The sequence below is a fragment of the Hippocampus zosterae genome, chromosome 8 (genome assembly GCF_025434085.1).
Source record: "Hippocampus zosterae strain Florida chromosome 8, ASM2543408v3, whole genome shotgun sequence".
In the NCBI taxonomy this organism is placed as follows: domain Eukaryota; kingdom Metazoa; phylum Chordata; class Actinopteri; order Syngnathiformes; family Syngnathidae; genus Hippocampus; species Hippocampus zosterae.
This window is the reverse complement of record NC_067458.1, coordinates 12,823,041-12,849,712: the sequence shown is the minus strand read 5'-3', so window position 1 is coordinate 12,849,712 and position 26,672 is coordinate 12,823,041. Positions and strand designations below refer to the sequence as shown.

Here is a 26,672-nt window from a genome sequence, read left to right as displayed (position 1 = left end):
CCACGTAATGTTCAAACTGCCTGTGACGTGTTCTGTCCATGCCCTGAGGCTGATGACAATGAATGAGACCTCAGTGGCCTGGCAAAATAACTTCTCAACAGCCTGCTCCCATTGGGGAAAACACCCTAAAATCTATTGAAGGTAAATATAATTGAATATCTATTAACAGACTGTCTATTCTACAACCCATATTGATTCCATACAAATATGGCCTTCAATCATTTTCAGTGTATAGTTGCTGCACAATGAAAAGTGTATCTTTCCAATAAAATCTTTTTAAAATTGGTTTTGGATGCCAAACAAAAACTCCCCCAAAGTGGAGAAACGTGCTTTTCTTTGGATGCAAACATGACAAAAGAGCGTACGTTCCCACACAAATGAATTGACACATTTGATCACGTCTTTTTTTTTTATTAATGAGGTTCACAGAGCAAACCACATTTTGTATTATTTCAGAAAAAAATACATATTTATATTTTAAAACATCTGACCAAACATCTTGTATAAAAGTTGTATTTTCTTTTGCACAGCAAAGATATGACATTTATGTTTTAGACAACATAACAAAAACAGACAATATGTAAATTGTGGTCAATGTGACACTTGAGTAAAGTTGACAACAGTGCAAAATTAAAGAACAGAAGGGGTTGTCATCTAAAAAGACAAAAGAAAAAAGGTCTGGATCCACTAAGGCAGGGGTGGGGAACCTGACAAAAATACAACCACCTAAGGCAGGGGTGGGGAACCTGACAAAAATACAACCACCTATTATCATATATTATGAGTATGTGTGGGTTAAATGTTGCAATGGCAGGCTGGAGGAAATGCACTTGGCATGCCATATCAGGTTCCACACCAATTAATAAAAGGAAAAAAATGACTAAACTGAATATTTCTAGATGCTAGTCGGCACGTTTTCAACAAATGATGTTATTTTTCACCAAAAGGGAAAACTTGGGTAAACAAGTCTTGAGGAAAATCCTCTTAAATAAAAGATGGGAATTAGTCCTGCGCGTGCTACTTTTTGGCACATTCCCCAAATAGACCCCCCACCCCACCCCCCAAACAAATTCCTCAATATCAACATATCTCCCAAATCACGTGAATATTTGTGTAACCCCTCCTTACGTTGTTGTAGAGGCACAAATTTAAGAAAGTCTGCATGCTGTCAACAGGTGTTTGTGTCAAGGAGGAGAGGAGTCAACACACAACCACGGCTTATTGTCAATATTATTCACTGTACTTTTATCTGCTCGAAGCCGTTGGAGAGTGCCTGGAGCTCATGGCTGCTGTCTATGGATGATTCACTCCCCGTGCTCTCTCCCGATAGTAGTCTGGTGACTTTGAGGTCAGCTTTCAGCGTCTGCACGTCGTTGCCTATGCTCATCTCGCCCAAATCGTTAATAATCTGAGTGAGCTCGTGCTTCCCATTAGCCACACATTCCTCCGTGTCCAGAATGTCCTCGCATTCAAAGTGCATGGCCCTCTCCTCCTCTTCCTCCCCCAGCAAGTCCTCCGTGATGGAACCCAACTTAGGTGCGCTCCGGCTGCGCTCCACCGGCGGCTTGTAGCAGCATTGGCCGTTCAGCAGTTTCCTGAGGGGCGCCAGGGGGATTGTTTGCTCCCCGATAAGCTGCTGCTGCTGATGCCGGGTGTCGTCCCTCCGCTTGAGGCGCTTGAACTCCGCCAGAGCCGTGACCGAGGTCTGGTAGAGCAGCAAAGCCATAGCTTTCGCCTTCTCCGGCTTGGACACGAGCACGGCGTGGCAACGCAGCATCACTGCCTTATGCTTCATCTCATGCCGGTAAATCCACACGAACACCTTGGGCAGCCTGGGGTCCGCTACACAGTAGGTTATCCGGTGCAGCAGGTACAAGTGTCCCGGTCTCTTCGCCTTGTCGTCCACGTGCACCATGCGGATGCCCTGCGAGCTAATGGTGAGCCGCATCTTGGTGCCGTTCTTGCCCATGTCACTCTTGGCCCAGATCTTGCTCACTGCCACGTCCGTGCACCCGTCCCCCTTGGACTGGATGGTGGTGGCGTTGCCCAGGTAAAACACCGTGTACGTGGGGTCGTCGCTGGTGATCCTGACCTTTTTCCGCTTGGACTTGAACATGTTACCCACGCGGTTGAGCGCGCTCTCGGGGCACGACTTGGCGAAGGAGGTGAGAGCCGAGTAGGTGAGACTCACCGCATAGCCCTTCTGCTTGGACTGTTTGTCTTCCTCGATCAGGTCGAACTTATTCTTCTTCCAAGGGAGCATTTTAGAGCCGTTCGCAGCGAGCACCTCGACTGAGAGAGAAGGAAAAGTGAACTTTTTAAAAGCACTTATAAAGTCTAGTAAATGTTTACAGTGCTTTCTAATCCTAGTGAAGTCACGAGATACTATTCTACGAGACACCGTACTTTATGTGTCCATCCTCTAAAGTTATCCATTCCAGGATGCTGTGTGTCAAGTTGACGAGTGAAGAGGGGCGATCGAGGCGCTGATGACTATATACTGGCACAAACCATTTTGGTATTGTAGGGGGGACCGAACCAACTGAGAATGTGTACCCTGAAACGCAACAACAGATTATAAGAGTATCTATGACGCCACCCTGCGGTTTCTGCGATAGCTGCATCTCACATGGCATGCATCATTCATTTATGAAATACTTAAATAAGTAAATAAGTAAGACGAATTTTCTCATAAATTAAAAAAATACAAATGCATATTAGTTCTCATTTTAGTATTGAAAAAAAACGATGTACATATTATTCTCAATGTTTTACTTTCAATTTGACATATTTGAGACGTTCGGTTACTGCGTAACACAGCATCATAGATAGACTAGTTTCTGTCTGCAATATTTTTCTTAAATGTACTCATTGAAAAAAATCACGTTGCTTTTTTTTAATGTCGAAGACAAGAAACAGTCACGGGGAACAAAAACTGCCATGGTCGCGCTTTCTCTCAGGACATTTTTGAAAGTTGGACACATTTCGAACGTTCCAAAATAACTATGTAACTCAGGTCGGCTACAACATTAATTAAACATATTAAACTTTATTTACAATATTAGTGGCTTTATTGTACACGAATACATTATTGCTTGGAATACGGGGTGGTACAAAATCGAAGCTGTCATTGTCAAACCTTACCGAATTGGTATATTCCTTTTCCGGTTATTCCAACAACAACCCAGTGCACATGTACCTCCGTCGGTGACTTTCCGTGATTTTATAGCCCGATAAGTACATTGCCGTGGGGTGAAGTGATTCTGTAAAAGGTGTTATGGGTAAGAAGAAGGCTGGAGGAGGTGGATCACTCGGCAGGGCTCTGATTAAAGAAAGACTTCAGACAGGCCGAGGCAACAAGAGGGGCGACACATGGGTACGGCATTTGATTTCCACATATCACTGTATCAGAACGCATGAGAGAAAGAGTAGTATAGTTGGGTAAGATATAATAATCATGGCTGATTTGGACCTTTATTATTTCATTTTCTACCATGAACGTCGAGCAACTGCATTATAGATCACGGTTATAAGTATAAGTAATAAGTTATTGTCGTTATGTTGATTTTGTTGTTTGCAGTGTAGAACATTCATTCATTCATTCATCTTCCAAGCCGAACAGCACTTCATAATACAGAAGGCTCTCTATAATATTCCTGTTGCTACAGGAGGTAACACGAACTTATGCATCTCATGTCTATCTATAAAGTTTGAGGCTATTGCTTAATGAGGTAACCAAACTATTTGGTGCAGCGCTCAATATTAAAGCTTGTAGCACTGACACGTTACAAACTACAATACAACAGGACATCAAACATATTGGTGAATTCCTATTACTCTCCGAGTGACAATCAAAACAAAGGAGAATTATCTTCGTAGGTGGCCCGGTGGTCCAGTGGTTAGCGGGTCGCCCTCACAGTGCAGCGGCACCGGGTTAGATCCCAGCCTTCCTGTGTGGAGTTTGCATGTTCTCCCCGGGCCTGTGTGAGCTTTCTTCGGGTACTCCGGTTTCCTCCCGCATTCCAAAAACATGCATGGCAGGCTGATTGAACACTCTAAATTGTCCCTAGGCGTGAATGTGAGCGTGGATGGTTGTTCGTCTCTGTGTGCCCTGCGATTGGCTGGCAAACGGTTCAGGGTGTCTCCCGCCTACTGCCCGAGGACAGCTGGAAAAGGCTCCAGCACACCCCGCGACCCTTGTGAGGATAAAGCAGATCAGAAGATGGATGGATTATTTTTGTAATGGCATTTTAACAACTGATGCGGTAGAAATTTGTTTAAAGTATGGGCAACAGTAGTGTTCTCAGGAGCATGTTTTCCCCCCCAGCAGGTACTGGACCGTTTATTTATTTAATTAATTTTTGTCTTTCTAGCTTCACACCAGTGAGCTGAATGACGGCTACGACTGGGGACGGTTGAACCTGCAGTCGGTGACTGAACAAAGTTCCATGGATGACTTTTTGGCTACTGCAGAACTAGCAGGAACAGAGTTCGTAGCTGGTGGGTGATACTATTATGTTCTCTTGTAATAAATGGAAAAAGAATACATCCAATTTGTTAAGAGACAGTAAATAATTGGATCAATATTCTTCTGCAAGGCAGACATCAATATGCCATAATTTCAAGTACTAATATATATATTTTTTAACATGTCTTAATTTACTGTATTTTTTTGTATTTTTCATAGAGAAACTCAACATCAAGTTTGTACCAGCAGAAGCTAGAGCAGGCTTATTGACAGCTGAGGAGAAAAAAAGGCTGAAGAACCTTCATGAAGACAACAAGCATTTTCTCAGAATCCCCCGACGGTAAATTTAACCCCAAAAGAAAAAAAAAAGACATTTTATCATTTTATTTCATAATGTTTTATTATCATCTTTTTTCCCCAGCCCCCACTGGGATGAAAGCACCAGCCCAGAGGCATTGCAGCTGGCAGAAAAGGACAGTTTCCTGGAGTGGAGAAGACAACTTGCACAGTAATTCATGTTCTGCATACTATTTATAAGCTTTTAAATTTCTTTCATTTATCAATGTATCAAGAATGTAACTGCTACTGCTTCCTAAGGCTGGAAGAGGAACAGAAGTTGTGTCTTACGCCGTTTGAGAGGAATCTGGAGTTCTGGAGGCAGTTGTGGAGAGTCATTGAGAGGAGGTACAAAAAAAATGCTTCCCTCTTTATCAGACTGCAGTCTTTGAAAATTGAGGTGACATTTTGTAACTCCCTGCAGTGACGTTGTTGTCCAGATTGTGGATGCCAGAAATCCATCATTGTTCAGATGTCCTGACCTGGTTAGAGTGTTTTGTTTTTTGGAATATTAATTTATTTTCCATTATGTGTTATTAATTGCCTTGATATGTCCTGCCAGGAGTTATATGTAAAAGAGGTGTCAGAGAATAAGGTGAACATGCTGCTGGTGAATAAGGCGGACCTGCTGACCAGGCAGCAGAGGCGAGCCTGGGCCAGACACTTTGAGAAAGAAGGCTTGAGGGCAGTTTTTTGGTCCGCCCTTGCTGAAAGTGATAGGTTGGATGCAGAAGAAAAGGTGAGCATGCATGGAAACAAACTGTAGATTCAAGAAAGGCAATGAATAATTTGTAATTGGATGACTGAAATCAAAGAACTTTTCTCCAATATTAGAATTTACTGAGAGGCACCTGTTTGTGTTCCACAGGGCATGGAGGTAGAGCAGCCAGAATCTGAAGAGAGTGACCGAGAAGATGGAGCACAGCCAGACAATGAAGATTCAGGGCTAAAGGAGGGAGATGGCAAGAATGAGGAGGGAGAGGAGAGTGATCACTGGGAAGAGCTGCGGGAAAGTGTATCTGTCGAGGAGGAGGAGTGGTTTACTGCCTCAGAAGATGAGGGGCAGGAAGAGGAAGATATTGTTTGGAAATCCAATGAGACCCCTTTCCGTAATTCCACCCGTCTGTTGCACAAGGACGAGTTGTTGGAGATGTTCAAAATGGTTCACAGTGGTCCCAGATGTAAAGAGGGACAACTTACAGTCGGATTGGTATGTACATTTTTCCAACCCATTTGTTGCGTCCTTTCATTTTAGTGCTATCGGGTCTCGCAACATGCCGTGGGGTCAGAGTGGGCTAGATGTCTTCGACATAAGCGTGCATCTCGAGCTGAAATGAACCATTATTCATCATTTTGCATTCAACAGGTCGGTTATCCAAATGTGGGGAAGAGTTCAACTATCAACACCATTTTAAGAAACAAAAAAGTGTCGGTCTCTGCAACTCCTGGACATACGAAGCACTTTCAGGTACAAGCATCAACACTCTGTGCTGTAGACTCCTTTGGGATGAATGTGAATGTCACTTCCTGTTTCACAGACTTTGTTTGTGGAGCCGGGGCTGTGCCTGTGTGACTGCCCCGGTCTAGTTATGCCCTCCTTTGTCTCCACCAAAGCTGATATGATCTGCTGTGGGATTCTGCCCATTGACCAGATGAGAGACCATGTACCAGCAGTCTCTCTCATATCCTTTATACTTGAGAAACGTATTCCCTCAAATCTTAGTATAATCTTCCGAAAAACAATGTTATGAACTTAACAAGTATCTTAAGTCTGCCAGACGATCCCTCGGCATGTACTGGAGGGCACATATGGTATCAACATCATCAGGCCACGAGAGGATGAAGACCCCGACAGACACCCCACCTCCGAGGAGCTGCTTATGGCGTATGGATGTAAGACTACAACATAGATTGTAGCTGTTTACCTGCCGTCAAACAACTGTAAAAATGGTCATGCACAATCATGTATTCTTCAAAAATGAGCCATCCGAACAATACATAATTTAACTTTTCACAGATATGCAAAACTGTGCAATCTACAATGCTAGAAATCATTTATTACTGGAAAATAAACAAATACATTATTATTGTCTTTACTACATCTTCTGAACTAATTTTGGAATAAGCATTGTTGTAAAGAAAAGCAAAACGTGGCCCATTTTGCACGCTCTATAGGACGACACCGTAAGCTTGTAAAGAAGCAGTGGCGGCCCCTAAGAGATAAGCATTAACGTTGTCATTGTACCAGGAGCCAGAGAACAATTGTTCAATTAAAAAAAAAGTCAACTAGTGGCATTTCTTGATGGAGAAAATACTGTATTTGTATGCTTCTGTGCTGACATGAGCTTTCTCTTATGCAGGAAATCCTTAATAGATATTAGACAACCTATTTGTCCAATTTCTCAGAATTTTTGAAAGTGCCATTTTTTTCCCTCAAATGTGTTTTAGTCGCTTATTTTATTGATGGAATCACGAAAGAAGGATTTTGTAAATCACTGTGTCATATCCTGGATGTCTTCTTGCCTATTGCAATTTGCCCTACCGTCCTACTCGGACACTTGACAAATCAATGCACGGGGAATATGTTTCTTCAACAAAAAACAAAAGGCAAAGATGTTTTTATTTTGAATCGTGTATTTACTATTGTTGTGTTTTGAATAGTAGTTTTTGTTGTTTTCAGACATGAGAGGCTTTATGACATCACACGGACAGCCTGATCAGCCCAGATCTGCCCGCTACATCCTGAAGGATTATGTCAATGTGAGTCAAATTTACATGTACAAAATGTGGCATATATATGGCAACGGTAGTTCTCCAGAATGTAAGTTTCTCTTCAAAGCAACCGAACCGTCATGTAAACCAAATTGCCTTGCATACAGTGTTGCTTCTTACACAGGGAAAACTTCTGTACTGCCATCCTCCTCCTCACATAGAGGCTGAGGACTTCCAGCCACAGCACAGCAAATTCCAAAATGGTTTGGACAACTGTGACCCTTCTTCGACCAGTAACACAGGAAAAATCAAGAGAATTGAAAATACAGTGGACAAGAACTTCTTTCATGCAGTAAATAAACAACTTCTAAACTGCATCAGTCACTCCATTTTATTCTGCTGGTTTAAAGACAGTGGGTGATTTTAAATGGGATCTTTGTGTCTGTTTTAGGAGAATGTCCAAGCACTCTCTAAAGGAGTCCAAGGTTACATGGGCTACAAACCAGGCAGCGGAATCATGGCTCCTGGAAAAGCTGGAACGGAGACCATGGTGGGAAAACCTTGGAAGAAACACGGCAACAGGAACAAGAAGGAAAAAGTGCGTCGGCTGAACAAGCATCTCGATGCCTGAAGCTCTAATCTCAAATAGAGAACAATGCAAACAGACTGGAAAAACACTCAAAACTGTTCCATTAACAAATTAATGGTGAACAAAATCTGTGAATGTTAAGGCCTCTTAATCCTGAAGATGCTTTGATATTATCTTTTGGCATGCGCCATCTATAATGGACCGCTATGATTTCTTCGTCACCCTATGGAATACATTCCATCAACTGGCTCATCAGTTATAAATCAGAGCGCTAAGATCATGACCGATAATCATCATGCCCGGATTGTTACAGTAAGCACAAATCTCAATTCTAACCATACATCACCCCACGTGTATTGCACAGAACCTATCAACAAATATGATGTGTGTTCCAAATTTGTGTTTTGGATAAAATTATGAATCTATATGTGTGCCATGTTGTACATATTTTACACTTTCACAATTCACGTTAGAGCACACTTGTATACATGCTGCATTTAAACTACTTCAGGCCATACGTGCAGAAATTATGGTATGGACACACTTCTGAGGATATTCACCCAGCTACATAAACACAAATAGATGTTGGAGCAACTGCAGAACCCACATGAATCTTGGAAAGGAAATCAGTTATTGTGGAGTGTGGTTCACGTGGTAGGGTAAAGGAGGTTCTGAAAATGACTGGCAGTGATTAACTGAAATACAGAGAGGCGATTTTAAAATGGAGGTACCTGTGTTAACCTCTGGTCGCTAGTTTAACGGACTCGTGTCCAGCTCAAGGCCTGGGGGCCAGAAATGGCCCACCATGTCATTTTATGTGGCCAGTGAACGCAAATCGTGTGTGTCAACTTGAGGCGATTAAACATTTTTGTGGTTTCGCTGTCATAATGGCCCTCCGGGAAAAAATGAGTTTGACACCCCTGGTTTAACGTGTAGTGAAAGCGTCAAATTCTTCAAAATATACTCACAGCCTGTTCAACTGATATCGAGTTACCATTAATTCCGCATTACCTGATTTGTTCCAGGTATCAAAATGTCGGCTAAGAGATCAAAGCACCACATCTCATTTAATGGGCCATTTGCTGTATCACAGTACAGTAATGCTTATTTTGACAGACTTAATCCAACTTTATTTAGAGGGAATAAAAACAACCACAAAATGGAATACAAAGTCTTTATTGTCACACTCATTGGTGCAGATGCAAAAAAAATTGAGTTCAGAAAAGTTAACAAATAGTAAAATAATAATGACGAGCATGTACTACTTACTGGTGGGACGGTGGAAGACTGGTGAACACGTCCATTTCACATTGCAGAGGTTATAGTTTCAATTCCAAGCTCCGGCTTTGCTGTGTCCAGTTTGCATGCTCTCCTCGTGTCGGCGTGGGTTTTCTCCAGGGACTCCGATTTCCTCCCACATCCCCAAAACATGCTCAGTATGTTCATTGAAAACTAAATTGTCCTTACATGTGATTGTGAAGGTGAATGGTTTGTCGATGTGTACCATGCTATTAGAGCCAATCGCAGTCGTCTCGGATGAACTGGTTGTCAGCCAGTCGCAGGGCACACATTGACCAACAACCATTCGCACTCAAGGTCACACCCAGGGACAATTTTCTCTTGCTCTGCCATGCATGTTTTAGGAATGTGGGAGTAAACATGCATGTGGTGGTGTGGCTCAGGGGTAGAGAAACAATGTCCCAAACTAGCGGTTCAATCCCCAGAGGTTGCAACCATATCCCTTCTTTCTGGGGCGGCCCGGCAGTCCAGTGGTTAGCACGTCGGCTTCACAGTGCAGAGGTACCGGGTTCGATTCCAGCTCTGACCTCCCTGTGTGGAGTTTGCATGTTCTCCCCGGGCCTGCGTGGATTTTCTCCGGGTGCTCCGGTTTCCTCCCACATTCCAAAAACATGCATGTTAGGCTGATTGGGCGCTCTAAATAGTCCCAAGGTGTGAATGTGAGCGTGGATGGTTGTTCGTCTCTGTGTGCCCTGCGATTGGCTGGCAACTGATTCAGGGTGTCCCCCGCCTAGACGGCTGGGATAGGCTCCAGCACCCCCCACGACCCTCGTGAGGATAAGCGGTTCGGAAAATGGATGGATGGAGTAAACATGCAAACTCCACACAGGAAGGCCAGCCGGCATTAAACGTATAAATTGTGCACTGTGAGGCGGATGTGCAGCTTGCCACCCTTGCATGAGCTTGAAGGTGAAAATGAAAGAAATGCTTTGAAGAGAATACTTTTTCTAAAAAAAATAATTAATAGACAAACTTTTAAGAATAAAATTATGATGGTCAGATGGGGATCAAAATACATTGTGCTGAACCAGAACAACAAACAATTTATCGGCATCTGTGTCGTTTACTTTTGTCTCGAATGCTTTGAAGTCGCACTTTCCTTGAATGCCACATTCTGCTGCTTGTACTTGAACTCGTATTATACACAGTGATAATAAATTAAATTACAAAACATAGTAGACGGATAATTTATCGGATCTAAAACAATATTTCTATTTTTTTATATAACTGTAATATCACCACGCTCACCTTTAAAAAAATTCGTCAGCACCACACCCAAATAAATATTGGCACCATTTTATTGGTCAATTTCTTCCCGCTGGTTAGCGCAATGCAAATGTGCTACAAACTGTTGACATGGCCAAACCGAGCCAGCAGCAGATTGACTGGACCAGAGAAGACCACAACTCGTTTCTCTCGAGTCTCCTCACGTTTTGGACGACTTCTTTCAACTCTTGTTTTACTCGTCGTGACCCAGGACAAAGTTGCATTTCTGTTCGACTTGTTTGCTTATCGTCTCTTCTGTTACTCGTCTCATGTTTTCAGTAAGTGGCTTTCACTCAAATCTCTTCCTCTTTTTTTATAACCAGTTAGTCGTTATTGATAATCAGTTTCTTTAAATTGGCGTTAATAAAGTACTAAAATATGCTACAATGCTAACTCGATGCCAATTAGAGTGCTGAGTAATTTGACAGGTGTGTTAATTTATTGATATACACGCCCCATTGAACAAGTTGCCTTATGTGTGATACGTCAGCGCGTCCGCCATATTGGGTGTGTCAGATATGCAAGAACTGACCAGTAAATGCTCTGAAATTTATAAAGCCACAGCCTACAACTTGCGCAGAGTTAACTCTGTTCATTCATTCACACAAAAATGCTGTTTTAAAATACTTTTGATAGTTATTCACCTAAAACAACGTATGTAACTTTTAATTTGATGATTATAAATGTTGATTTCTTGTGTGGAGGATATCAGTACGGTAAGTACCAAAACAATGTACCGGTATGTATTTTGATTCTATGTATGTTTGCATTTACAGTACTAATGTGCTGTATGCAACAAGATTACTGTGATAAAGATCACTGAAGGTTTAATATAGTAATTTAAGATGAGTCCATACCATCCTGAAATTTAGATGTTATTTGGGTTTTCTGAATGAAGAACACGACCTTTTACATGTATTAAGATTTTGAAATGATTGCATTGGTGTTATTCATCACTCAAGGTGGTCTGACTGTATTCTCCTGTGGGTTGTTTCTCTGAGATTTCTATTTAAGTGTTACTTTTAATCTTTCAAGTCTCGTGGGTCAGAGGTGCAAAGATCATGGAGGACATCCTGAACATGCTGTTACTTCCCTCTACTGTTTCCTTGGTAACTTGTGTGGGTTCACTGGAGCCATTTTGTCCAGACAGCTGCACATTCAAGTAAATGCAATATTTATTGTATTTAAACACCAAGGCTCGTTTTAGATATTAAGTCACACTTATCTACAGGTTTTTATGGGGCTTATCTCTGCTTCCCTGGATATGGTAAATGTTATCTCCTGGTGTTTTTGCAGGAACTTGCAAGCAGGTAAGTTTAAAAAATATGTACTATATTTGCCAGTTTAATATTATGATGGATTTATTTCGAACATCATCAAGTCTGTAATTGTCAAAATCAGGTTGCAAAACAGCTGCTTATATGTGGCATTGTGCTTCAGAGAGAAGGCAAAGAATGATCAAGAGGCGCAGGAGATCTCACCTACTTGCAGTTTGTCTGCTGGCAGTACTCACAGGAGGTTTCCTGAAGTCAGGTGTCCTCCACAGTCCAGCAGCAGACGGGGTCTTCAGAGGGAGGAGGCTGCTTTATGTTGCCCTGCAAGTAAGATTGTGACGACTACTACTACTGCTATAAGATTTCAAGTGAGACAGAGACAGAAGAGCAATGATGGGATTGTGATGTCTTGGCACCATCTTAAAGCATTTACGAATCCTCCAATTGAGTTCTTCTGCTGTCATTGTTGCATATATACTGTATGCCTTAAGGTACTAGTCACCAGCAAACTTGAGAGCTTTTGATGGTGACAGGTGACTGGGGTCACTTCACATCAAGTAGCAGTTTTGTATATATGAGTTAATATTCTTCAGGAAAGTATCTTCAAGCTGTTTGGCACTCTCAGATGAAGGTTACTGTCATACTAAACAGAATTACTGTATTGTATTTAAAGGAACCACATGGCATCCGCTACCTCAATATTAACATAAAATGTGAACTCCCCAGCCACACAGGTTACCAATTAGCATCGTTGTGGTGGTGTTGTTACCCTGAAACCGGCTTGCACCTGAACATATACGGCGCTGCCACATATGTAGACAGACAGCATAACAACATTCACGGGCATTTAGAACTTCTGTCAAGAATGACTAATGTTGTCGCACTGAGGAACTAAGTCTCCAGGACACAATATTAAAGATTCAAAAAACGCATAAATCAGTTTTGGAGGGGCTTGGGGCTGGAACATACAGTATTAATGGTGTTTCCATTCATTTTAATGGTGAAAGATTTCTATGTTAAACATTTGTGACTCAATTATTCAGATGCTCACTGAGCTCAAGTCTTGAAAGATTTTCAGAAAACAAATGTGACAGAATTCTCTGGACATCGCAATTTTTCAGAGACTTTATATTTGTACATGAACAATATCAGAATTTCAAATGGTGCAGCATTTTTCTTGAAAGTATTACATGTATCTTTACTCCTTTTTCATGGATATTGTACTAGAACAACACTGAAATCTTGGGTTACACCCTTGGCCTGGTGTCTTTTGCCATCACCTCTACCTCCAAGTTCCCCACACTTTACAGAGTCGTAAGTGATCATGTTAAACAATCCTTTTCTCCAACCAGCAAATGGCTTCAAAATAAAGTTTATTTTAAATCCCCCTCATGCAGCACAGAGGAAAGACACTGTCAAGATCTCATATTTTCTCTGGAGTGCTGTGTCTGCTGGCGGCTGCCCTTTATGCTGCTGCCATTCTTCACTACGATACTCGGATCAGCTTCCTCCTCAGGGTCATGCCTTGGCTGCTGTCTGCAATCTCTGGTGCCTCACTGGATCTTCTTGTATCCTGTTAATCTTGAAATAATAATAATAATAATAATACACATCTAAATTGTGCAAAGCACATACAACAATTTATTTCCAAACTCGGGATCCTGCAGCAGTAATTTTGACCTTTGACACATGTTTCAGACTATAGTCCTCCACTGGTGTCACTTGGGAACGAGGCAGCAGCCTATGATATTTTCTGCAGAAATGGAGAGCCTCCTCAGTGACTCATACCAGGACAAAGCTGTCGGCAAGCATCATGGTAAACAGGTTGGTCCTTTTTCCTCCATGTACTGTACGTCCTTCATTATAGGTCCTTTTGAACATGTTCCAAATCGAACCTTTTTGTCTGTGATCTAAGAGTTACCTTTTAGTAAGACGATTATGCTATTGGAACCTCTTTTTTCAAAGGGCAAAAATTTCAATTTGACCGAGATGAGCCTCTATATGGACGTCAGTATTGACACTACAAAACAAGTAAGCAATGTTGTTCACACACTAAACACCATGTCCTGCATATAAAAAATAACAACCTCACAGCAATTCCTAAATTTTAACACATAAAGTAGGTGTACTGTATATCATACTATATTGACAGATGTACCTCAGAGAGGCAACAGTGTGTGGGAAGGTAGTAGACACCAAGGTTCTGAGCAGGACAGGCCCAATGGTACTAGTTGATGGTTGTGATACATCATGTGACTCATCAATTGTCAATTCTGATCTAGAGGTGGGTAGGATTGGTGAAGTAACATTACCGATACTTGGGATAATCACTAATTTGACATTACTCATATAGGGTACTAGTACAGCCAATAATACCGGTGCTTTAATTTCAAGTTAGTACAAGTGCCACCCAGGAAAATGCACTAGGTGGTGCCAGACTACTCTAAAAGTTTTGACTAATCTAGTTTAAGAGGTTTAAATAACCATGATTTGGGTTGTGGTATGATTATAGTACAGTTGTACTTCTGCAAAATACAAGAATGGAAATGTGTTATTAATACCTACTTATTACAGTATCAATCCAAGCTCTTGTTTTAGATGGCGTAATGTTGTGGATTGTTGTGTAACCAACTGCTTTGCAATGTGGAACAATTTTAACGTTGAGACTTTCACATGACTGTTGGGGAAGTGAGCCAATCAGAGGTCCTTCTCATGAGACAAACGGTCAGCCAGTTTGATCAGATGCTCCAGCGAGACCTTCGGATGCGTGCAATTCTGTGGCTTTATAATGTCAGAGATGATGGTTTTGATATCCATAATAGGCATGCTTTGCACACCTGATACAGTGGAACCACTCAAATTAATTGTACTGTTGGCATATCGACCAACATTCTTTGATGTGGAACAGCTTCTAAATTTCTCACCAAAGCCATGCATTATACCACACAAGAGCTCTGTGTACCCGTTGGCCACAGTTGAGCAAGCATCAAATGATTAACACTGCATTTGTTTCGGTTTTTCTTGTGAGACAATCAAGAATGTGAAAGGAGTGACATGTTGACAGTCCTGGTAAAACTTTGACTGAGTAGTTTGTTTACAGTTCAAAATTAAACTGGAAACAAACTAATCCTGTAATATTAACTGTGGCCATTTTACATTTTCACACTTAATATTTGCACACAATGCTTCCATCCATGGCTTATAAAGGTTTTTATGGCAAAAGTCTGAACAAAGAGAAAGTCAAATAGCTTCCTGGAAGGGATTTTATTTGATGTCTATCTCACTTTACTGGAAAAAAGCAAATGTGTTTGTGATATGTTGTATCTAACAACACAAAGGACCATAGAAAGTGAATGGTAATATATCTTTACAGAACTTTAGCCACAGCTGACCTCTGCTCCCAAATGAATATTGTGTTCTGTTGTTGGTAGTGTCTCCTGATTCTGTGATTTGACTCTGTTAATGAATGCCAAGCCAGTCATAGCCTTTTTATGAGGAGTCATCCAAGTGAGACCTAGCTGTTAGCCTTGAAAAGAAACAATTGAAAATTTACATTTTGTGACTAATCCAAAGTGTTGCTCATACTGTACCTCACTTTTGCCGGTAGATTGGATGCACAGTTGCATTCTATGCGCCAGTATTGTGCGGAGTGCAGTTTCACAATGAAACAGAACAGTCTTGAGGCCGGGAAAGTTTTGAAGGTTTATTTTATGTGCTGCCCAATTGTTCTCCTGTGACAGTGTTGATTAAAGCTGGGCAGGTCACGTCTGCGTAGGAAAATGGGTCCCCCTTTCTGTAAGGGGCCCGCAATCTCTGCTATTTTGGGAGACGGGCGTTTTATGTTTTTCCCCTGCTCAGGAGTCATTGGAGTTCATCTGACAAAAAAACAACACCACATTTTCTTGTACTAGAGGTCAACCCCCACCCTCGATCTCTTCTCCATTAATTTGGCTAGTCCAGTTTTTTTTTTTTTTTTTTCAGCAGCAAAAGGCACAGTAACCGACCAGGATTCTATGTTTGGCCACAATGCGAGGCAGAAGGAGAAGAACTAGAAGACTTCTATGTTTTGGCCGTTGGAAAATACTTTAATTGCATTCTTTCAGGTGGAAATAGGGTGGTGGTAATGCACAGAAAGTCAAACATGATTAGGGAACGGCACTAATTTTCATATATAGTAGTCACACCTTAGTAAAATCAACAGGACTAGTCAAATGATGAAAATGGAAGAAAAAAAAGTGACAGTCTAAAAAGTGTAAATGCTAACTAGATTGCTCAAATATATTGTGATGACAGCAGATAGTTTTGACAGTCAGTCACTCTGCAATGAATGGAATGGAAAAAGAGGTCCATTCATAACTTATATTATGCTGATTATCCTTCATTATACCTGGAACTCTCCTTGTTTTGTAGTGGGATTTTGAAGAGGGAAATGCACAGTGGAGTGAACCAAATGCAAAACCCCAAAATGGAGAGGCGTTCCCCTTGCAAGAATGGCCAAGCAACCCCAAACCTTTTAACATACGCACCTATGCCTCATGTATACTCCCTCAGAATGGCGTGTCCTGTAACGATTCTATCAGCCAGTCCAAATGATGAAAAAATGTCATCACCATGCACCTAATCGGATTACATTGCATGTGTTGTGTATATATTTTGCGATTCAATAAAAAAAAGCATGAAAAAAAGGTACCGGTACTCTTGAATACTCCAATTTTTTCATTTTATTTATTTTTTGCTGTTTCCCGTGGTGCACTTTGAGATTAAGATAAGATATCCTTTATTTGTCCCACAATGGGGAAATTTACATTATTGGGTTGCATCATGTTTTTGCAAATAACTCTAGGCCAGTGATTGCCAACCACTGTCCCACAGCACATTAATGTTTTGAGATCATCAGTTATACAGTGGGAAATTATGAAATCAGATTACTTCCCTCAAAATTGGGCCACACACTTTTTGTTGAGTTATGTCTGACAGCCATTTTAAACAATTTTTTGGGTGCAGAATCTAAAACTATGCGGCCTGATAGTCCAGTGGTTAGCACGTCAACTTCACAGTGCAGAGGTACCGGGTTGAATTCCAGCTCCGGCCTCCCTGTGTGGAGTTTGCATGTTCTCCCCGGGCCTGTGTGAGTTTTCTTCGGGTACTCCGGTTTCCTCCCGCATTCCAAAAACATGAATGGCAGGCTGATTGAACACTCTAAATTGTTCCAAGGTGTGAATGTGAGCGTGGATGGTTGTTCGTCTCTGTGTGCCTTGCGATTGGCTGGCAACCGATTCAGGGTGTCCCCTGCCTACTGCCGGAAGACGCCTGGGATAGGGTCCAGCGCCCCCCGCGACCCTAGTGAGGATCAAGCAGTTCGGAAAATGGATGGATGGATGAATCTAAAACTGATCTCAGTTTTTTTTTCTCTATCACGTCAAGTTTTTGAGCTGGAGGATCCCCCTTTAAAAAAAAAAAAAGAAATGCGTAGGTATGTTGATAAAACACTAAGATGGAATAGTTACAAGCTTTGAAAAACTTTCTTTGTATTGGTTTTAGCGTTAGTTTTTTTTCTGCATGTGTAGACTATTTATTGAGTTCAAGATTTTGAAAAAGCATTGTCATAAAGTAAACTACAACAGCCAAATGACCTTCCCTCTTCTGCTTGGCCAAACTGTCATACTGAAATACTTGAATATTACCCCAGAAAATTAATGTATGAAAATAATTGACAAAGACTAAAATGGTTAGTTTTATAAATATAAAATATAGTTTGTTAGTTTTCATTTTGGTAAAGCCACTCTCATTTTATTTTGTGAATGAAACAATTTTTTCAGTGTTTAATCTTAATGTTAATTTTAATTACCGGTATTTCAGCTAGATTTCATTATCGATACTCACCTTGGGGCAAAATTGTTCATGGTTGTCCACTTTGTCCGCCCATCCAGAATCTGTCATGTGAGTACCTGGACTTGTCCCTGGCTGATGACATCGTCAGGCACGTTGTGGACCTGACCACCTTCAAGAAGATGAAATCCAATGATGAACTACTCCTTCGTTCCCAAAGAATTTTTCAACACTTCCATATCCAGCTTCATGAGAAAGGGTCATTCAACTTTTTTTGTAGCTATAAAACTCAAAAAAGCTAGTATACTGTAATTTTTTAAACCACATTTTACAACAACATTGAAATAATAACCATCCATCCATTTTCTTGAAGTTGTCCTAAGCAGGGGTGGGGAAGTTTGCTTATCAGGGGCCATTTCGGCCATAATTCCTCACTCCAGTTTTAATGCTCTGACTTCCTTTTTTTTAAATTTTTACTTCTTATTTGTCAGCACAATTTAACAAACTGGTGCGTGTCACTTTTTTCCCACAACAGGAGAAGTTGGTGATTGGAAAATCATTTTACCCCTGAGCAGTGAGCTGAGTTTGATGAGGACTAAGAGAACAAATGAAAGCAAGTCAACATTACATTTAAAACACAGTTCAAATGGGGTTTACATTTTTCAATGGTGGCAACTTGAATTATTTCTTTCTTGAGTCTTGTTTCTTGCCTGGGGGTGGGGTTGTTGCACAGGTTCCTTGAACAAACAACTTCTGGGTAAAATATGATCACTTATTTGATTAAAATAACATAGGATAAGCAGGTTCACACCCAGACTGGAATTTGGGAAAATGAAGTGTAAACATAATTATAATTTTGACAGTTGCATGGCAAAATGGAACTCTTAGCCTAACTTCTGCTTCATAGGAATTGTAGAGGGAAAAAATAATTCATGTGCATCCTACCTATCAAAGGAGTTATCAAATAAATCATTCTGTGATGTCATGGTGTAATTTGTTTCATTCCTAGTGAATAATGTGTTGAGGCTATCAAGACTGTAAATCAGGGCAAGAGTGAAAAGGGTGTGGCTAAGAAGCAGAATAGTTGACCCGGAGGTCCACAGTCCTCTCCATCATCTGCCTGCTCCAAAACCTCATGCCATGACCAGCAGTGTCCGAGGGCATAAAATGATACAATGGCAACAATACAATGATTAGATAAACTTTATGGAACACGTGATGAAGCAGTTTCTGGTTTCCGTATTAATATCATCATTTTCTGATCCGCTTATCCTCAAGAGGATCGCTCTGGCGCATTAATGTCAAATGTATTCAGATTTTTCGCAAACTTAGGTGTGGGTGGATGCATCGCCCATGAAAAAAAAGTGATTCAATGCGGGGGTTTTTTTCTTTTAACTACACTCAGGACATCATAATGATAGCCATTTTTACGGCCGTGGCCTGTTTTTTTTCCTTCTTATCAGACTGTCAACATAATTGAGGGAAGCAGTCTAAGCATTGTGTCATTTTTTCCTGACTTGTTTTTATCAGGCTCTGTTGTCAACTACTGTCTGAAAACGGTGACTAATAGTCACCCAAATTTATGTGTACAGCTCTATTCATGTCCACTTCAATCTTTGAAAACAAAAGCGATCATCACAATATTTCGGATTTTATTGATGTTAAATGTGAGCTCCCATGAGGAAAAGCCATTATCACCTCCACAATGATACAGCCAAGATTAATTAAATTATTTTAGGCAGGTCAGAAGATAATTTCGTACAACTAGCCTTGGCTGTGGGATAGGCTGCGGCACACCCGTGACCCTTGTGCGGAAAAGATTCAGATGATGGTTGGATGGAACTCTTACCAGATGAAAACGAATCAAAAAGAACTGATGCTTCACTTGTGGACAGCTGATCCCTATTTTTGATATTTTCTTACATTTTGTTTGTAGCATCAAAACGGTCTCAGTCAAAGATTTGATTTAGGCAGAAAGTGTTTTTGGATTCTTATAAGTGTTTTGATTGGCCAAGATCATGGGAAGAAACGAAGAATGATGCAACAGTGGGAGGAGTGTAAAGTTATGCAGAGACCACAATTTGGCCAAATAAATGATCTGGGCAATTGTGCTATGCAGTCTGTGATATGTTTTAATTAAATATTTGTTGAGAACTATCCATCCAGTATTGTTCGAAAATTGATTTATTTTTACTTTATGTTAAATTGTATGTCAACATTTGCTTTTTCATCAATACTTTTTATTTGTAACTTTACATGTTTTTCTGCCGATTTGAAAAGGACACCCCCATTTCCATGTCCCAAGAGCTAGCTTCTGCAGCCGAGGATCGGACCGCCAGGGTCCCCGCCTTTGGCTGCCGCCCAGCTCACATTGCACCCGACCCCTTTGGCCCCTCTCATGGGTGGTGAGCCCATGGGAAGGGGTACCCACGTTGCCTCTTCGGGCTGTGCCCGGCCGGGCCCCATGGGTGTAAGCCCGGCCACCAGGCGCCTGCCAACGAGCCCCACCTCCAGGCCTGGCTCCAGAGGGGGGCCCCGGTGACCCGCATCCGGGCAAGGAAAACCTAGATCCATTTATTTTTGTCGTCATTGGGGTCTTTTGAGCCGTGCTTTGTCTGGCCCCTCACCTAGAACCTGTTTGCCATGGGTGACCCTGCCAGGGGCATAAAGCCCCAGACAACTTAGCTTCTAGGATCATTGGGACACACAAACCCCTCCACCACGGTAAGGTGACGACTCACGGAGGGGAGCGAGAGATCGACAGGCGGATCGGTGCAGCGTCTGCTGTGATGCGGACGTTGTATCGGTCTGTCGTGGTGAAGAAGGAGCTGAGCCAAAGGGCGAAGCTCTCAATTTACCGGTCGATCTACGTCCCAACCCTCATCTATGGCCACGAGCTATGGGTCGTGACCGAAAGAACGAGATCCCGGATACAAGCGGCCGAAATGAGTTTTCTCCGCAGGGTGTCCGGGCTCTCCCTTAGAGATAAGGTGAGGAGCTCGGTCATCCGGGAGGGGCTCAGAGTCGAGCCGCTTCTCCTCCACATCGAGAGGAGCCAGATGAGGTGGCTTGGGCATCTGATTCGGATGCCTCCTGAGCGCCTCCCTGGTGAGGTGTTCCGGGCATGTCCCACCGGGAGGAGACCCCGAGGAAGACCCAGGACACGCTGGAGAGACTACGTCACCCAGCTGGCTTGGGAACGCCTCGGAATCCCCCGGGGAGAGCTGGAAGAAGTAGCTAGGGAGAGGGAAGTCTGGGCTTCCCTGCTAAAGCTGTTGCCCCCGCGACCCGGCCCCGGATAAGCGGTAGATGATGGATGGATGGATGGATGGACCCCCATTTCCCACACACACCCACCTCTACCAGAAACCACTCTACCTACCCAACCCCACCCTCTTTTTCTCCACTACAGATCCACGAACAGGACGTGAGACGGCTCTTCAAGCAGCAAAAGATCAAGAAAGCTCCGGAGCCCGGAGAAGTGTCCCCCTCCTGCCTGAAAGTCTGCGCTGACCAGCTGGCTCCGGTCTTTGCACAAATCTTCAACAGATCCCTGGAGCTGTGTGAGGTCCCATCCTGCTTCAAACAGTCTACCATCATCCCAGTTCCCAAGAAATCGGCAACATCGGAACTGAGCGACTATAGGCCTGTCGCCCTGACGTCTGTAGTCATGAAGTCCTTTGAACGCCTTGTGCTGAACCACCTAAAGAACGTCACTGGATCCCTGCTGGACCCTCTCCAGTTTGCCTACCGGGCAAACAGGTCTGTGGAAGACGCAGTCAACATAGGTCTGCACTACATCCTCAAGCACCTCGACAGCACAGGGACCTACGCAAGGATTCTGTTTGTGGATTTCAGCTCTGCGTTCAACACCATCATCCCGGAACTCCTCACCCCCAAACTACTCCACCTCGGTGTGTCCCTTACGATCTGCCAGTGGATCCTCAGCTTCCTGACGGGACGGACACAACAGGTGGGACTGGGAGCAACAACATCATCAATACGCACCACCAGCACTGGAGCCCCACAGGGATGTGTCCTCTCGCCACTGCTCTTCTCTCTCTACACAAACCATTGCACCTCAACAGATCCAGCTGTCAAACTCATAAAGTTCGCAGACGACACCACGGTCATCGGTCTCATCAAAGACGGCGACGAGTTTGCGTACCGCCAACAAGTGGAGCAGCTGGAGCTCTGGTGCAGCCGACAACCTCGGGCTGAACACGGTCAAGACTGAGATGATCGTGGACTTCAGGAAACATTCTTCTCCTCAGTTGCCCCTCACACTGTCCAACTGCCCTGTGTCAACCGTCGAGATCTTCAAGTTCCTGGGAATCACAGTCTCCCAGGACATGAAGTGGGAAGTCAACACCATCTCCATCCTGCAAAGGGCCCGGCAGCGGATGTACTTCCTGAGGCTGCTGAGGAAGCATGGCCTGCCACAGGAGGTGCTACGACAGTTCTACACGGCAGTCATCGAATCAATCCTGTGTTCTTCCATCACGGTTTGGTTTGTGGCCGCCACAAAAAAGGACAAAATCCGACTTCAACGGACAGTTAGGACGGCAGAAAAAATCGTTGGCACCGCCCTACCCACTCTTGAGGACTTGCACACTGCAAGAATCAAGACAAGGGCACGGAAAATCCTCCTGGATCCCCCGCACTCTACCCACCACCTTTTTAGGCCACTCCCCTCAGGCAGACGCTACAGATCCATGCGCACCAAATCCAGTAGACACTCAGCTTCTTCCCTCTAGCCATTAACTCCTTAAACAGTCACTGACGTAGTCACTCTTCTTGCACCACAAAATGGTACTACAAAACTACTGGTTACTCTAAAATGGTTCAATGATTTTGTTGTTTACGATGATACTAGTGCAGCGTGTTATACCGGAGACAAATTCCTTGTGTGTTCTACATACTTGGCCAATAAAGATGATTCTGATTCTGATTCTGATTAATGTATCATTGAAATATCCCTGTACCGAGCTTCTTAACGACTGCAGAGTGAGCCGTTTATTGCAGTGTTTCGTGTGCTTTGGCCAGTTTTTTATGGGTTTGTATTCAGTTGAGGCAAACTAATCTATATATATATTGCGCGTCGTCCCGCACGTGGTCTGTCCTTCCGTCTGTCCCTTTTCAAAACGTACCTACTTCACCGCGCCGCTGCGCGCCGCCACTGCGCCGCTCAGGCAGTGGCTCACTACGATCGCGCGGGCATCTTAGCGAAAAAATGTTGTCTACCCACAAGCATTGCAATGAAATTGTTAGTTATTTAGTAGAGCTAAACATCTCTTTATTTTCGCGATAAGCAATAAAGATGAGCAAAAAGTTGAACCAAGCAACAACACTTTTGCGGGCCGAAGGCCCACCTTACCAGCCTTCCGCAGGAACTAGCTGATGAGCCGCCCGGAGGGCGGCGAACCAGCTAGTGTCATCATAAATGCTGAGTTAGCATATCTAGCTCTGGGCCTCCTCTTGCCTCTTTGAAGATCAAATAAAAAGGTGGAATCTTGTTTGCAGAAGGAAATAAGGGCATGGATTAGGACATCAAGCAAGAGTTTGCAAAGGCCCGTTGTGTTGTTCTTGTCCCGTACGTCAGCGATCGCCTTACTCGCCGAAGGCATGGTCGACGCCATATTGTCTGAGCCGGGGGCCGGGGCGGTCTGTTCTGCACGTTTTGAAGCAAGAAATGCAAAAAATGCTGAGTAGTTTCCTGACTACAATGGAAACTAAAGGTCAATCATTTTTTGAACTAGCTCACAATATTTTCAGAGTACTTTTCCCACCTTGTATAGATGCATATTCTACTGTACAAATAATGAGGCATATGAATGTACTGTATGTCTAGCCAGGGATATTGTCACAATAGGAGGGGAATTTGGACCCATAAGCAGACATGACACGGAAGTTGAAAAGTAAAAGTGTTTATCTACGAAAATACAAAGTAAATCCAGAGAACAGGACAGGATACAGAAGACACTGAAGACAGCTACTGCTCTGACTGGTAGAGAGCTTGACGAATTGACAATATGTCATTGAGTAATCAGAGTTTATATACTCAGTGAAGACATTCAGCCTCTATGACAGAATAAAAACCCAACCCATAACATGATTACAGCAACTGAATAGCAACCGCATAGCAACTGATAAAGGAAGAACCAGTCACAACAGATGTATTTGAGAAATGTAATATGTTGATGTTGGAGCAATTTGTATTGTGTGTGCGTGTGTGTGTGTGTGTGTGTGTATGTATATATATATATATATATATATATAAACTCCACACAGGGAGGCCGGAGCTGGAATCGAACCCGGTACCTCTGCACTGTGAAGCCGACGTGCTAACCACCGGACTACCGGGCCGCCTATGGAGCTGTCAAACGATTAAAATATTTAATCTAATTAAAAATGCAACTGTTATAATTAACTCAAATGGACAAAAAAAATAATCGTGATTACTAACACATTTTTTATCGTTTCTGAATTTCCTTTTACATTTTTTGTCCTATTTTTCCTCCATTTTAATGCTCTCATCAACATGGAATCATGAATCAGTTTTCTATGTGCCAAAGGCAAATATTTACTGAAATAATAATTTCGATTTTCTATTTTACATGAACATTTTTCACTTGGAGCAGTTATTCACACATAATCTCTCACACAATATTACTGTCCATCAACAACAGTGAAAACAATATTTTGTCACACAACAGCTGCTTTAACAGCTTTTTTTTATCAAATCAAAACAGAGCAATATAACATTATAAAGTGCACATCTAAGGTAAACTAGTACTCAGCCTATAGTAGATTTAAACCATGGTTGCATACTTCGTTTTTCTCAAGTTTAGTTTGATCACAGCAGTCTGTTTCTGTATGTTTGTTGAAGAATAACGACACATTGGACACCGGTGTTCTTTATGTACCGCTGTATTCAAAACTGCCCGCCGTACAAAAAAAAGCGCACGCACTTCCCCTGTGCTGCTGGGGCAAACCATTATGAAAGGGGTGGGGGCGTCACTCCCCCTAAAACAGTCAGGCTATGTTGATTGTGTTGGTCCTTCTTGTGCGGAAGTCTCTCTGCAGTTTTTGTGTAGACCTCATTTTGAATGACTACACTTGGTTCGATGACAAAACTGGAGACGTTTTCTTTTCACTAGGTCGCTACCACTGTCAGAGAAACACAGAGAAGCTCCACCCACTCTTTTTATATGGACGCAGAACACTGTAACCTTCCACACAAAATGGTTCCAAACAAGTAACAATCGTGTCAGTGGCATACATCGTATACCTGTATCATACAGAGAGAGAAGAACAGATGACTTTGGTCTTGTCAGTGGAGCAATCGGGCAACTTTTTAAAAGTAAACATTCCATTCATAAACTCTTTAAGTATCCGTTTTCGGTGTCTCGTGCTGCCGTGGCTGGCAAAACAGACATGGGCCTGGACTTCTGCAGCCAGCGCGCTTGTTGTTTTGTTCTGGTGTATTTATAGAGCAACGTAACATCCGCTTGTGACGTGTGCCGCGTTAATCTGGCGAGAAAAAATGTAATCCCGTTAAAATCCATTTAAATTAATGCCAATAAAAACGCGCTAATATACGCGCTATAAAAAAAAAAAAATCCTCATCTCACCCCTCGGGTGGTGTCCGTCCCTCATTCAGCTCGGGTCTTCTACCAGAGGCCAGGAAGCTTGAGGGTTCTGCGCAGTATCCTTGCTGTTCCCAGCACTGCACATTTCTGGACTGAGATGTCCGATGTTGTTCCCGGGATCTGTTGCAACCACTCATCTAGTTTGGGGGTCACTGCCCCGAGTGCTCCGACCACCACAGGCACGACTGTCACCTTTACCTTCCAGGCTCTCTCCAGCTCCTCTCTGAGCCCTTGGTATTTCTGGAGTTTCTCATGTTCCTTCTTCCTGATGTTTCCATCACTTGGGACCGCTACATCCACTACAACGGCTTTCCTCTGCCCTTTATCTATGATCACGATATCTGGTTGGTTCGCCATTACCATCTTGTCAGTCTGGATCTGGAAGTCCCACAGGATCTTCGCTCTGTCATTCTCCACCACCTTCGGAGGTGTTTCCCATTTTGACCTTGGGGTTTCCAGTCCATACTCCGCACAGATGTTTCGGTAGACTATGCCAGCCACCTGGTTATGGCGTTCCATGTAGGCTTTCCCTGCCAGCATCTTACACCCTGCAGTTATGTGTTGGATCGTCTCAGGTGCCTCTTTGCACAACCTACACCTTGGGTCTTGTCTGGTGTGGTATATCTGGGCCTCGATGGCTCTGGTGCTCATGGCCTGTTCCTGAGCAGCCAGGATGAGTGCCTCTGTGCTGTCCTTCAGGCCAGCCCTCTCTAGCCACTGATAGGACTTCTTGAGATCAGCCACTTCAGTTATGGTCCGGTGGTACATCCCGTGTAGGGGCTTGTCCTCCCATGATGGTCCCTCCTCCAGCGCCTCATCTTCTGTTCCCCATTGTCTGAGACATTCTCTGAGTACGTCATTCGTTGGAGCCTTCTCCTTGATGTATTCATGGAGCTTGGATGTTTCATCCTGGACAGTTGCTCTCACACTCACTAGTCCTCGGCCTCCTTCCTTTCGGCTTGCGTACAGTCTCAGGGTGCTGGATTTGGGATGGAACCCTCCATGCATGGTTAGGAGTTTTCGGGTCTTAATGTCCGTGGTCTGAATCTCTTCCTTTGGCCACCTTATTATTCCTGCAGGGTATCTGATCACTGGCAGGGCATAGCTGTTTATTGCCCGGGTCTTATTCTTGCCATTGAGCTGGCTTCTTAGGACTTGCCTCACTCGCTGGAGGTATTTGGCCGTAGCCGCTTTCCTTGTTGCCAGTTCGAGGTTGCCATTGGCTTGTGGTATACCAAGGTACTTGT

The 26,672-nt window shown here is 43.0% G+C and overlaps 4 protein-coding genes across 9 annotated transcripts in view; 2 read left to right on the top strand and 2 right to left on the bottom strand.

The window, feature by feature from the left end:
* Positions 1 to 497: 497 nt before the first annotated feature.
* On the bottom strand, positions 498 to 2,537 carry fam43a (family with sequence similarity 43 member A). 3 transcript variants are annotated; one of them, XM_052074642.1, is made up of 3 exons: positions 2,407 to 2,537; positions 766 to 2,292; positions 498 to 726 (listed from the first exon to the last, which is right to left on the bottom strand). In XM_052074642.1, the coding sequence occupies exon 2, from the start codon at positions 2,261 to 2,263 to the stop codon at positions 1,235 to 1,237; it is 1,029 nt and encodes a 342-aa protein (XP_051930602.1). In that variant the 5' UTR covers positions 2,264 to 2,292; positions 2,407 to 2,537; the 3' UTR covers positions 498 to 726; positions 766 to 1,234. The 3 variants fall into 3 exon arrangements, with proteins under 3 accessions (XP_051930602.1, XP_051930601.1, XP_051930600.1); XM_052074641.1 differs by having other exon boundaries at positions 498 to 707; positions 747 to 2,482; XM_052074640.1 differs by having other exon boundaries at positions 766 to 2,482.
* A 443-nt stretch (positions 2,538 to 2,980) lies between these two features.
* lsg1 (large 60S subunit nuclear export GTPase 1) lies at positions 2,981 to 8,530 on the top strand. The gene is made up of 14 exons (XM_052074554.1): positions 2,981 to 3,376; positions 4,374 to 4,500; positions 4,688 to 4,808; positions 4,890 to 4,976; positions 5,066 to 5,152; positions 5,229 to 5,289; positions 5,367 to 5,543; positions 5,673 to 6,014; positions 6,171 to 6,272; positions 6,343 to 6,486; positions 6,574 to 6,697; positions 7,485 to 7,564; positions 7,701 to 7,868; positions 7,968 to 8,530. Exons 1-14 carry the CDS (start codon positions 3,278 to 3,280, stop codon positions 8,145 to 8,147), a joined length of 1,899 nt encoding a protein of 632 aa, XP_051930514.1. The 5' UTR covers positions 2,981 to 3,277; the 3' UTR covers positions 8,148 to 8,530.
* A 2,183-nt stretch (positions 8,531 to 10,713) lies between these two features.
* On the top strand, positions 10,714 to 16,593 carry tmem44 (transmembrane protein 44). 4 transcript variants are annotated; one of them, XM_052074598.1, is made up of 10 exons: positions 10,714 to 10,948; positions 11,706 to 11,832; positions 11,902 to 11,980; positions 12,162 to 12,271; positions 13,172 to 13,258; positions 13,342 to 13,512; positions 13,643 to 13,768; positions 13,910 to 13,975; positions 14,097 to 14,168; positions 16,355 to 16,593. In XM_052074598.1, the coding sequence occupies exons 1-10, from the start codon at positions 10,761 to 10,763 to the stop codon at positions 16,535 to 16,537; spliced, it is 1,209 nt and encodes a 402-aa protein (XP_051930558.1). In that variant the 5' UTR covers positions 10,714 to 10,760; the 3' UTR covers positions 16,538 to 16,593. The 4 variants fall into 4 exon arrangements, with proteins under 4 accessions (XP_051930558.1, XP_051930557.1, XP_051930559.1 ...); XM_052074597.1 differs by having other exon boundaries at positions 10,715 to 10,948; positions 12,111 to 12,271; XM_052074599.1 differs by lacking the exon at positions 14,097 to 14,168 and having other exon boundaries at positions 10,715 to 10,948; positions 12,111 to 12,271.
* An 8,805-nt stretch (positions 16,594 to 25,398) lies between these two features.
* Positions 25,399 to 26,672, bottom strand: part of LOC127606352 (uncharacterized) — a 674,358-nt gene continuing 673,084 nt past the window's right edge. Inside the window, exon 2 of the mRNA XM_052074643.1 lies at positions 25,399 to 25,545. The gene's annotated coding sequence lies outside the window, so the exon portion shown is untranslated. The remainder of the gene's footprint in view (positions 25,546 to 26,672) is intronic.